We start from the raw sequence: 13,481 nt of genomic DNA, 5'->3' as shown, positions 1-13,481 counted from the left end.
GTAGATTCAGCCGAACCACAATAGGACTGCAAGCACTTTCACAAATTTAGCATATCAAAGCAGGTTCTGACTCTAATTTAAAGAAGCAGCAGACATCTGAGACGTGAGGGGAATGAAAGTAAACATTTTAATATGAAAAACTCTGCAACATCAAAAAACCACAATAAGCATTAAATAGCGACTGTAAGAAAAAGTGCAGAAAATGAAGGCTTCATGTGCAAAATGTATCACTCAGCTTCACCGTAACTAAATATTCAGAACAAACCAGGAACCAGTTTATGGAGAATAATGATATGGAAAACAAAAGCATTTTCAGAAGTATGAACATCATGGGACAAACCTCAATCAAACCTCTTTTTTTTTATGTAAATTGTACATCATTTTTTTTTTTAAATAAAAAGTCAATAAAAACTTTTAAAAGCATGTTATGAAACATTCTTAGGATGTTATTTACACTACTGATGAAAACATATTAAAAAACAAGGAAAGTAATGCTTTTATTCTGCTAGGACACATTATATTTTCCATAAGTGACAGTAAAGACATTTATAATTAAAATGTTAAAACGTATATATTTCTTTCGAAATATCTGTTTATCAAAGAGTCCTGAAAACAAATCTATGAAGCAGCAAGCACCAGTTTTCAGTATTGACAATGATAAAACATGTTTCTTGATCATCAAATCATCATACTAGAATGATTTCTGAGGATCATGTGACACTGAAGACTGGAGGAATGATGCTGAAAATACAGCTTCATAACGGCTTATTATATGTAAATAGAAAACATTAATCTTAAATTAGAAAAATATTACACAATATTAAGTTTTATTGAATTTAAAATAAATAATTTCAGCTTAAGACATAAAATAATAATAACAGTAAAATTCCTCTAGGAGGAAACACAATGTATTAAATCTTTTTGAACGGGATAAATTGAAAGATTTTTCTGAAGAACAGTGCTCAGTTTAACTATTTAACTGAAAAAAAAACAAGGCTTTCATGAACAACTCTCACAAAAAAAGGACATAATTGGTCATGTATCGATTTTAAATGAGGTTGTGCTTTTTCGTCAAACTGCATCATTTTCTTGAGTTTAAGGAGCAATTGCAAAAGAACAAGAGATGCTTTTAAAATATGTCCTGGAAAAATAAAGATATCTTTAAAAGCATTTAAAAATGTTAACATTTTCTTTATAAAATGATGGAAGGAAAGGGTCCCCTAAAAGCAGAATTCCCCAAATACAATGTATGAATATTTTCACAGTAAGCAGATAGAGAAATAATGTGACACTCCAACTTGCAAACAGATGGAAAATTGAATGGTCTTGTGGAAATAACCTCTTAAATGTGTGATTCACCAGTGTGAGTATCGCTCCTGGAGGCCTGTGAAAAGAGTGCAGGCAGTCAGATGATTTGTTTAGCTCATTTATATTCACAGTCACAACTATAATTATTATTGGAAAACACACAGCTCAGTTTGCTTCAGTGTTCATCACCTCTCTTCTTAAGCATTTAGAAACTTGCAAATGAGAAAAGCTATTTTCCTTCTGAGCGTGCAGTTAGTATGTGATCTCTGACATCCGTGTAATTATTGTAATGAGTACACTTCAACTCATGACCTGATTGAGGATCATGTCAAAGCAGCAAGTAAACACATTTAATAATCTCAAAATCTTAAAGGAATAGTTCAGCCAAAAAAGAAAGTTTATTGAAAAAGTATCCCCCCTCAGACCACCCAGGATATAAATAAATGAGTTTGTTTCTTCATCAGAACAGATTTGGAAGAATTTAGCATTACATTACTTGCTAACCTATGGATCCTATGGAGTGAATGGGTGCCGTCAGAATGAGAGTCTAAACAGCTGATAAAAACATCACAATAATCCATTCCACTCTGATTTATTAGTTAGCATCTTGCAAAGTGAAAAGCTGCATGTTTGTACCAAACAAATTCATCATTAAGGCATTTGAACTTAAACAGTGTCATTACACGCCAAAATACCAGTCCACAATAGAAAGTAATATTATGGACAGAGGATATATTAGGCAGAAACAATGGTAAAACACTTTTAATGATGAATTTGTTTTCTTTCAAGGCACCCGTTCACTTCAAAGGATCCATTGGTGAGGAAGTGATGTAATGTTCCCATGAAGAAACAAACTCATCTGCGTCTTGGACAGCCTGAGGGTGAATTTTCCTATTCCTTTAGCATGCACACATTCACTTAGCAAGAGCTGACCGGCTCCTCTTTGAGACTCAGTTTACCTGCGGTTTGCTTGATTGGTTTGAGGTGAACTCTGAATATTTCCTCTTGTGTGGTGTGCAGATACAGGACAGGAATTTGGCATACTCCTCTCTCACCTGTCAGGAAATCACAGAGACATTAGTCACACACAACAGCAAGTGCATTGTTACGTTCATGAAAATATGATCATAACAAATGTGTTTAAGAGAGTTTAGCGGCTTTTAGTCTGTGTTTATGAACTTTGAAGTCAACTAATGCAAATACTCTCTGAAAGATCTCACATCTTTATATAGCAGAAATCACCCCAAAAATAGAAACATTGTTGGTGTGTGTGTTTTTGTTTTAGATTAGTTTGCATTTGTATTTAAAAAGATGCATCTTGTGTTTTGTGGTAATAAGTTAATATGCTGAATTGGCAATTTTTGTCACCACATCTTTGTAAGGAGATAAACAGGACTCACTTGTTTTGCGAGCCAGCAGTGCATGATGAACATCAGCACCCCCTGCAGGCTGCTTAGTATGGTGAAGATGTATGACATTACCACAGTGTTTTCATTAAACTGAAAACAGCCAAACACCCACATGATGCCAAGGATGCACAGCTGAGCGATTGCAGTAATCGTAAATGCCCTGTAGGTGGAGATAAAGACCTGCTTCAAATACTAAAAGCATAAGTGCATAAGACACGTCATTCAAAAACATGAACAAAATCATAATTATTTCAAACTTGGATTGGTAGCGAGGGCTTAATAACGTTTCTCACTTGATTTTGTGCAGACTGTCTAAGTCTGGGTTGAGGGAGGAAAACTTTTCTGCCAGCTTCGATATTGTTATGAGGAAGAATAGTACATTCACCTGGAACGAACAGACAAAACGTTAAGTTTAAACAACATCTGTCATTCTTTAGATTTCTTTTATGAGATTTTTGATGGTTGTTAATGTGGCACTTTCCAAAAATAGCATACACTATGTTGTTTAAAAGTACAAATTTGTGGAAAGTGCCATGTTAAAAGGTACTTACAATAATTATGACACAAACTGGCCCATAAAAGCTCCAGATGAAGCCATCTTTAATGTTGAGCCAACAGCTACAGATAAAGAAAAACATCTTAATATCATCAGAAACCAGCCTGAAATTCTAATTAGCATCTGCAAAGACATCAGTAATGTCTAAAACTCACTACTCTTCGGTGCCATATCCACTTGCGTTCACTGAGGCTGAAATGGCCACGATTACAGCAGGAACTCCATAACCAGCGGCAAACATATAGACGGGTCTCAGCGTTGTGTTGAAGACCAGCACCACCATGCGGAAGAGCTGCACTCCTTCCAGACACATCCAGCAGAAGGAAGCCAGGAAGAAGTAGTGCAGAATACCTGCAACGACTGAACAGCCCACCTGAAGGACAGGAAGTGATGAACACTCAGGATGTTTATTATCAGACCCGGACAAACCTGACCCTGTGTGAAGCTGCAGTTCACCTTATTCTCTGTGCGGGAGATGCCCACGAGGAACACAAAGTAGGCGATGAAGAGGCTGATGCACAGGTGCAGGTGGATGGTGTTGCGTGTGCTCTGGATGGATCGCACGAAATAAAACGTGACAATGCAGATGAGGAAGCAGATCAGAGAAAGCGACAGTCCCACCAGTGTGATCACACGCAGCTCGTACACATCCTATTTAAAGAGAAAACAAAGAGTCTCCTTAAAAGATTTGTTTGAGCACGTTAAGTATTCTTCTGTCTTTTGCTGCATGCATTTTATTCCTCTGTTGCACTGCACATATCATTAAAAGTCATTGCAGTTTTTCAGGGTGTGACCTTTGACCCTCGCCCACAATCCTGAATGGCTATCCTCCTATATTATATCATTGGCTGCGTCTGCAAGCTTAGGTAGCGAGTTAGTGACTTTGCAAGGCAGCATTTGCGCATGAAGGAACATGATGAGACTAATGTTAAACATCTGAGCTAGCATAATGATCTACAACAAATTAGAGGGAGATAACTAAGCAAATATTTAATTACTAGAATTTTTAATAGTAGTATTAATAGTATTACTGGTACTTCAGGAAATAAAAGACCACTTGGGATCCTCAACTTGGAGTTACGCAATACCAGCTCCGTCAAATTTCTTGCAAAACCCTTCATTTTTGGTCTCCGTTTCTTTTCAACGAACTATGGCTTCTTTATGTCTTCTTTAGGGCTTCTTTATGTTTTTACTGCACTTATTGTATTGGTTGATATGTAAATGAGATGTTGCATCTGTGTTCTGTAATTTGCGCGTTAGTAAATCACCCGTAGAAATGCTAAATTGTCCCAAACTGGCCCATAATATTTATCTTAAAAAAAAAATAATTTTGTCTTAATAGTTGAACTTTTATGATGTGCTCAAGTTTTGGTGACAGAAGTAAGAATACAAACCCCAATATCATAGAGAGCCATAAGTACAGCAAAGCTGCTGAGGTGATTACAGGAGCAGTTGGTCCGATCGGGACTGAAGCTCACTGTAGTGCAGCCCCGCGTTGACCACGCGCCCCCGTCCAGCTCAGGATCCCAAAACACACACACAGGCCTTTGCTTCTCATTCTTTTCCTTGGGGGAAATCTACGTGAAGAATTGTTAATTGATAGTGTATCATAATGATGAAACACATTATATGTGGTGCATTGAGAGAATTGTTCCATACCTCCAAGTGATAAAATGTGAAATTAACTGGTGTCGTTAGATTGTTTGTCTCTTTGTTGCTAACAGTGGCGGTCACTACTTTTGAATTGATCTTGAAAGTTTCATTTTTCTGTGTCTCTAAATGGTCAAAAAAGCCATTGAGTGATTCCTCCAGACCTTTGTAGCTGAGCAGAGCTGTAGTCGTGAAGCCTGGATGATGCACAAAGACAGTAAAAAATGTATTATACTGTCGAATAATAAAAAAGTTACTTTTATTATTATTATTATTATTTACTCTGTTAAATAAATTAGGAATATATACCGAGGTATGTATTTCCTGTTGCTGTTTCCCAGTGGGAGGTTAATTGTGCTCCACTAGTTTTCATCATGAAATCACCCTCAGGTGGAGAATTGCCCCTCATTACTAACAGCTCCACATCTGAAATGAAAAAAAAAAAAACACATTACAAATGTAAGACTGAATTCAGTGAAGTGGATGTATGATACTGACATGTAATATTTTGGTCTTACCAGTTGTAGCGCTTTCTCTCCTGGTCAGGCCTTCTGACTGCTGATGTCCTATCAGTTTTAGCATGCTTTCCACAATACTAAACAACGCTGAGACCTTAGCACTATCAGCACTGAAGCCACCACGAAGCAGATCATCGAGAGCATTCTGAAATGCCTGTATGAGTGGGGAAAATGAGAGAGATTTGTGGATCGAGGCAGTGTTTAAGTATAAGCACTCATCTGAGTTTATTGAACTTAAGTGCATTTATGGTAAACTCTAATGTCATATTTTTATGTCTTTGTTCATTTTTCTGACAATAGAAAATTTAATTAAACATCACAAAGTGCACTTTTTTTTGCTTAAGTGTGTTAAGAAACAGTCATGAAAACCTCTGTAGGTACACTTAAGTGGACTTCTTTTAAAATTAATATTATATAATCTGCAAATATTATTGTATAAAATAATGTAAATTATTATTATTTTTTTAATTGATGTGCTTTTTTCACAAGGTTATATATTTAGCCAAACTTGTGTATTTTTGCAATAAAACTAATTTACAAATCGGACTGATTTTTCACCTGCAAAAATCTTTTTCCGTCTAGTTTTGTAAAGTCCTTCATTCTGACAGGTTCACTCTGATTCAGTATCTGACTGATGTTGGTCATCAAAGAGGCCAGATTTGTGAACTCTGGAAATGGCTAAAACAGAAAAGAGAAATCAGAATTCTGGGTAATTATGAATGACAGAAGTATTCTGTAACAGTAATCCAGTAAAAGTTATGCTGTACCTGGGATGCTTTTATCACAGTTAATAATACGTCAGACATAAGATCTAAAAAACAAACAAAACAAAACTATAAACAAAATTCATGACCGTTTTTACTGTTTTTGCAGTCTTCTGCTCCACATATAGATTTATCAACATCACATACACCTTCAACAACATCAAAACAGCATTTAGATTTCTCAAAAACGAACCTAAACTTGAATTAGTCCTACTCTCACAGAGTTCACTTGTATCAGTGAAGTTAGTTCCTCCTGACTTTAGTCTGAATCCAGCTTCACAGATGCAGTAGAAACCTCCAGCAGTGTTATGACATGATGCATGTTTTCCACAAAAACTGGGATCACTGCATTCATCTCTGTCTGTAATTTAGGGACAGATAATAAAAAAAAACATGTCAACTGAAAACTCTGACCTAAGACTGCAATCAAACAGATGGTCAAAAAGCCAGCTTCACATGTGCAGTAATAACCTCCTTCAGTATTAACACATGTTGTATTAGGACCACATTCAACACTGCCATTCACATTCATTGATGTCTGAAATGAGATGAACTAGGGCTGCAACTAACCATTATTTTTATAATCGATTAGATTGCTGATTATTTTTTCGATTAATCGGATTAAACACCCTATTTTCTTTATTTTAATTTTACTGACAAAAACACACCATTGCACATTCTGCCCGATGTCCTTAAAACAAATGTGCCAGCTGAATGCTATGAAAACATACAGTACTTAATTTATTAGACCACCTGTCGTAAGACAGAAATATTTTAGGAATCTGTCAAAAAATATAATAAAAATTTTATTGTAATTTTTGGACAAATAACAAACTGAAACAACTAAATAGTATTTATTAACATAATAACAAAAATGGCCTTTTCCTTTGATAACAGCTCACATGCTTTCTGGCATTGTTTATGTACTTTTCGACTAATTAGGTATCTGAATAAAAAACACTATAATGTACTTGACAATTATTTCTGCCTTTCTTCCACAGATAACAGCAATAATTATATATTATAGCATTAAAAATATCTTAAAGCTGTTACGAAAAAACTTAAGCATATTGGAGATCTAACCAATACAGAAAGCTAAAAAAATGATTTAGTTAATTACCAACATTGTTAGTTAAGAGCAGCAGTGGCACAAGCCTTACAAAACTGGTTAAAAACCTTATATAAATTAGTTTTAATAAATGTGTTAATGACTGTAAGTTATATAGTGAATACTGAAACAATAAAGATAATAAAGATGAATAAAATCACAGTAGGAACACACATCACATGCTCTTTAATCACAGTCAGTCATTTTTTATCCTATAAAAGCAACTGATATTTATATTCTGACAATTACACACTGCTGTCCCTTCACAGTTCCTACTCTCATAAATTACTTGCACGTCGTGTTCACTTTTAAACCTAAATATGAATGTTAAACAACAGATATTTCAGCACAATGAATGTTTTTGTGCTGAATATTGTCTCGCTCACCTCTCTGTTTCGTCTGTTTAACGCGCGCCCTATTAATGTAAACTGCAGCAAGTCACTGGAAAATCCCCACCACTAATACACAGCATTTTGTGCTTTGAATTAGCACGAAATGTTCATTTAGTAACTTAAAACTTCTCATAAAAAGTTAATAATAAAATTAAATATTTAATCATAACACTGTCCAATGTCAATTCTGGGTCATTAAGCAAAAGCAGAAGCACTAGATGGCCAATAAATTTGTAAGGTCTAAAACTTTCTTACCAGTACACTGAACTCCTTGTCCTGAATTCAATAGTTCTTTTCCATTGTTGGAAATGTAGCCAGTTGCACATGTGCAATTATAACCTCCTACAGTATTATTACATGTTGTATTAGGACCACAATCAGTGCTGTTGACCACACATTCATTGATGTCTGAAATGAGATGAACAGAGATTCAGATGTTTTCTCTGCTGCATAGATCATGTAAGATTCATCATATCAAGCTCTCTTTACCTTGGCATTCAATCGCATCTGCTTGTGTGAAATTATGAGGTGAAGGAGGTGTGAATCCTTCATGACATTGACAGTAGTAGCTGCCAATAGTGTTGAAGCATGCTGCATTTTCTCCACAAATGGATGGATCAGCCACACACTCATCCTCATCTATAACAATAACAGAGAAAGTCTGAATAACCATAGCACCTTTTCCTGATTTTAATTTACAATTCATTAATAAGAGCTGTTTCAGTGATATGTCCTATATCTGCAATAGAATATCCAGCTATTCAGTAATATACAACAATATCAACAAAACTTGATTATTATTTGTGTGTGTGTGTGTGTGTTTGTGTGTGTGTGAATAAATGTTGGCATGGACAACCCAAGTCAAATCCTGTTAAGCTCTGACATCAGAGTATCATACTGTATATGTTAGCTTGTTTAATCATACCTACACACTTTCCCCCGCTTTTTTTCTGTCCAGGTTTGCAGGCTGTTATCATCAGGATGTTCTCTGTCAGTGCTAACAGAAGAACTATGAGCAGAAAATAAAGAGTCTGTTACTGCAGGTTTAGTGTCTTTGGTGTAGTTTGATGCACATATAGTAATTATGAGACCACACTAATAAACTGATATATTTTTTTATGTTAACTTGCAAACATGCAGATAGATTTAGGAAATGTCAAAATTCAAACCAAAGTCATTCAGAAATTAATTAATAAATTCATGTTAATTTTACATTTGATTAAAGTAGTTATGTAATGAAATGGTAACATTAAGTATATTGAAATAATGCATATCAAACTGAGCCACATTTTGACCCATCCTAATCTCATAGGTAAGACACGCTAAAATGAACCAAATGACTTATTGCCTATAATGGCTTTCTTGGCATTCAGTTTACTAGGAGTAACAGTTTTAGACAAAGTTGGAAGACGTATCAAAGAAAAAAACTTGTATTTCCACTCATTGTACATGACAGTTGCAGTGCGATGATGTCCAGTCAGGAAGTACACTGCTCGAGAGCGATGGGTGTGGTGCTGCGCTGTACTGTGGTTAACAGATTTAACTTACAGAGCCAGCGTACAGATCAACACACTGTCACATGCTCTGACCACAGGCTTGGTCAGCCAGAAGACTGTTAAAAAGTGCTCGAACACTTTTTACAACCACATCGGTGACTCAGCCATAACCTAAGGTGTGGTCTTGCTAATTTCTTTTTTTGTAACCAAGCACCAGGCAAACAATATGTTTATGATTTTGTGCTTATTCTGTTCAGTTTAACAGTACGGTTTATGTAACACTTTTTTCCCTCGTCATAGTTTTTCCTGAGTTTGATGTCATTGTCCCATCAGTCTGGACCTCTCAGCTGTGGACACATGAAAACACCTTGGATTTCCTGTCCTGATTTGGTTTCCGCCAATATTTTCCCATTGTCAAAATCAAAGCCAAGAAACGTCATGATTTAAAGTAGATCACCCCGAAATAAAAGAGTCATTGTTTACTCACCGTCAAGTCGTTTCAAACCTGTATGACTTTCATTCTTGCATGAAGCATAAAAAAGGACATTTCTAAGTGTGTTTTTGAGGTTATCAAAGTGGCTTTGTTAGCAACATTTTTCAAAATAAATTATTTTGTGTTTCCCAGAAGAAATAAAGCGATAGAGGTTTGCAGCGACAATGAGTAAATTATGTCAAAACCTTAATTTTTCAACTAACTCTTTAACTCATTTTCTCACAATATCACATGAACTCACAATATTTAGATTTTTACTAGTGCACTGACTTTAAAGGATAATGAGTTTGCATCTTTTCCCAAAATCACTTATTTAATTTCACAGCTATTTTCCAAACAATTAAACAGCATGTCTAAAGACTATGAAAGCAGGAGCAAAACCCTCTTAGAAGACCAATAGATGTTGTGTTTCTTCGTTCATCAGTCACATTCAGCTGGTGCTTTCCAGATTACTGTAGCTCACAGTCCCTGCTTCAGACAAAAAAAGAACGACCCCAGTGTGACATGAGATTTTCCTCTCTGTTGCAGTTTCCTTTCATGCCCATTTACTGTTTCTCTATTTTTGAAACCTCAATGATTATGCAGTTGTTGGCAGGGCAACGTTTCATTTAACAGAACAACACAGTGGCTCCATACAAACATCTGTGTCTACATTCATCAGTGGAAACTTCAATCCTGAAGAAATCTGAAGCTTGACTCACCCAGACTCAGCAGATACTTGTGCCGCATGGTCAAAGAGTGAAAGAAACCCACAAAATGAAAAACCAATAATGAAAATGGCTTATAATTCCATACAAGTTTTGAGGCTCTTCAAAAGTCGATTTTCTTCAGGCTCGTCTCCAACTATCTTTGGATTCTATGCAAGGCTAGTAGAGTCACCGTCCAGAAAAGAAAGAAAAAAAAATGTTAAAAGTGAGGCTTTTATATTTGAATGTCTTGCTCTCAGACTAGGTCTTGTGTCTCTCTCGCTGACTCTAATGCTGAACAAGTCTGAAGTGCCTAAAAGAGTTTTGTTGGTCCAGCCCCCTGCTTTGGGTGACACCGAGAGGGAGGGAGCAGGAAAAAAAGTAACAAGAGAATAAAAATGGTCTTCATGATGTCAGTGTAGTGTTGAGTAACTCTTCATTTGCTGCTAATCTGTTCGCAGAATCTATTTCATTAGGAAGCATTTAAAAAAACAATAATAATAATAAATATAATGTATTTATTTACAAATAAAGCATTCTGATAAAGTTGTAAATCAAATATAAGTTTAATAATGAAGCATTAAATGAAATGAAACATTTATTATATATGTAGTTATCTATGTAGCAGAATACTCTCTGCTGGTTAATGCTGAAGATGCATGTGTGCATTTGTACGTGTGACTTCCTGTTTTTTGTGTGTGTGTGTGTGTTGTCATGAAGGTGTCGAGGAGCTGCTCTTCAAGAGCATTCTGCTTTCAGAGTTGATATTTTATCAACCATGCAGTTTCTAACACAAGTTTACAAAAAGTTACTCCAGTGTTCCTTCCCCAACATGCATTTGCTAAAATAACCTTTAGCCTTTATTCATATGCAGAGGATCCTATGGGAATGCTTGTTTGACAGATTTAATGTTACATTGCACTGACATTGTCTAAAGTTCAATTTGCTCAAACAATGTTCTTCTAGCTGTTTTCCTTTTGGCTATATTCACAGATGGGACGAGTCAACAAGTAGGCCAAGGTCCCAGACCTCTCAACAATGGCACCCATTTGTGTAGTTCTGGCATTGCTGGGACCTGTTGATTGATTCTTTGATATTGCAGCTTTACTAGCATTGTGAAATAAAAATGTCTTTCTTCTTACATTATATTTTAAAATGGATGTTGTTGGCAAGAGATTTTATCACTACCCAAAATAAACGAGGACTACTCAACATCATACATACATACAGTAAGTGCACTCTCAAGACAAAAACTTAAAGTGTTTTGATACCTCTCCAAGAGACCTCAAGTTTACTTTAGTGGAGAAGACATTCCCATATGATACACTATGATGATTTATTTTGGGATTTATAAACAAACATCCAAGCTGAGGTATGAAACAAGATTTGTATGACATTCTTCTTTCAGAGTTATAGTAAACAATGTTCTTGCTCTTCCTTGATTTATAATGCCAGTGAATGTGGTCACGATTCTGAAGCAAAAATAAAAAGTAGTCCACACAGCTCCCAGGGGTGAATAAAGTAAACTTTAGCAACCATAAAGCAAAATGTTAAAATATCTACCCACAACACGCATTATGACAGCACACACTATTTTCATTTTCTTCAAAACTAGTAATTTGAAAGAAATCTATAATATATAAACATTGTGTTGCTTTGTTGAAGGATTGTTGTTGTTGTTTTTAATTCATGATTATTAATATGAATACAGAAAGGTTCAGTTGAATCTCTATTTGAACCATCATTCAGCGTTGCAGCCTTATATTATGGTAGACACCAGCTAACAGTACATGGGTAGAACAGGATATGAACAGGAAATTACAACAGATGGAACAGATCTGCTAAACATGTCAAAATAAACTCACATCTCCCTCATTCGTTTACATAATAGTGACTCTGCAGAGGTGTTGAATTTTTTGAGGTGTGGCCAAATGTTTAGAGAGTCTTGTGATAAGAGACTAGTAACTCAAAGGTCATGAGTTCAAGTCTCGGTAACTTTAGGAATTGAAGGTGAGGGGAGAAAATATAATGCGCTCTCTTCCACCTTTAATACTCATGACTGAGATGAGACCCTTGAGTAAGGCACTGAACCAAAAACAGCTGCCCCATGTTGTGTGAGAGCGTGTTCGTTACTCACTGTTGTGAGTGTGCTCTTGGATGTGAGAAATGCAGAGCACAAATTCTGAGTGTAGGGCGCCATACTTAGCCACACGCCACGTCCTTCCTCTTTCCTCATTTCCTTAAATCGCTGTTAGGATGTACAGTAATATTGGGTTTCCCTATTAAACTTCCAACATATGTTAATAGTAAACACTGGGGCATAAATACAGAGGGGATAACAAAACCAGACACAGGAGCAAATGGTCAGAGAGAAATGAGGGAAACTACAAGAGCTACGAAAGCACTAGAAACAGAACTAGAAACAGGAACAGAACAAAAAAGTCCAAATGGGAGAAAATATTTGTGTGTTCACAGCGCGTGTCTGTAGCTCTGTGGATCCAACAGAAACACAGTAAATGACACAAACATACTGTGCAGTGCCTCAAAAATGTTTAAAGTCATATTTACAGGATAGATCTATGAATGCCACTGTTTTGTCACTTGCTCTATTGGATGATGCTAGGACACTAGCTTTATATTTCCACTAAAAATGTTTAGCTTTTGCATCAACAGGACTAAATGCAATGAAAGTGAGACATTTTAAACTGTGGCTTAAGAGTCCAAATGAATTATGAAGACACTCTATGCACTACTGTTTAAAAATGTAGGGTCAGTGAGAATTTTTTTTTTTTCACAAAAATTATCTGATGCTCACCATATGCAAGGCTGAGCAGAAATCCAGTGAAAGTATCATTGCTTCAGTCTTCAGTCACACAATCCTTCAGAAATCATTCTATTCTATAATTGAATGCACCCTTGCTTAATTTAAGCAGTGATTTCTTATGTATTGTTGTATTCTGGATCAATCAAGTGTACGTCATTGTTTCCTACCAATGTTTATCTTGAACTACTGAAACCCACAGCTGTTCCTCTTATTCTGCTCTTGTCCTACACGCTGCTGACAGCAAGAGAATGAGTGCTGAGAAATTACTTATTCCCCA

At 35.9% G+C, this 13,481-nt stretch overlaps 1 protein-coding gene across 3 annotated transcripts; it reads right to left on the bottom strand.

Annotated features, from left to right (window-relative positions):
* Positions 1-104: 104 nt before the first annotated feature.
* Positions 105-10,673, bottom strand: LOC113075214 (adhesion G protein-coupled receptor E1-like). 3 transcript variants are annotated; one of them, XM_026247875.1, is made up of 18 exons: positions 10,396-10,673; positions 8,631-8,714; positions 8,195-8,344; positions 7,961-8,113; positions 6,399-6,566; positions 6,209-6,252; positions 6,000-6,119; positions 5,442-5,595; positions 5,233-5,349; positions 4,933-5,120; positions 4,668-4,850; positions 3,730-3,924; positions 3,429-3,646; positions 3,269-3,335; positions 3,011-3,102; positions 2,709-2,877; positions 2,268-2,363; positions 105-1,384 (listed from the first exon to the last, which is right to left on the bottom strand). In XM_026247875.1, the coding sequence occupies exons 1-18, from the start codon at positions 10,421-10,423 to the stop codon at positions 1,343-1,345; spliced, it is 2,268 nt and encodes a 755-aa protein (XP_026103660.1). In that variant the 5' UTR covers positions 10,424-10,673; the 3' UTR covers positions 105-1,342. The 3 variants fall into 3 exon arrangements, with proteins under 3 accessions (XP_026103660.1, XP_026103661.1, XP_026103662.1); XM_026247876.1 differs by having other exon boundaries at positions 4,668-4,838; XM_026247877.1 differs by having other exon boundaries at positions 6,420-6,566.
* Positions 10,674-13,481: the final 2,808 nt, after the last annotated feature.

Source organism: Carassius auratus, unplaced genomic scaffold (genome assembly GCF_003368295.1).
Source record: "Carassius auratus strain Wakin unplaced genomic scaffold, ASM336829v1 scaf_tig00016457, whole genome shotgun sequence".
Classification (NCBI taxonomy): Eukaryota; Metazoa; Chordata; class Actinopteri; order Cypriniformes; family Cyprinidae; genus Carassius; species Carassius auratus.
Note: the sequence above shows the minus strand (reverse complement) of the source record. Positions and strands in the feature narration are given on the sequence as shown.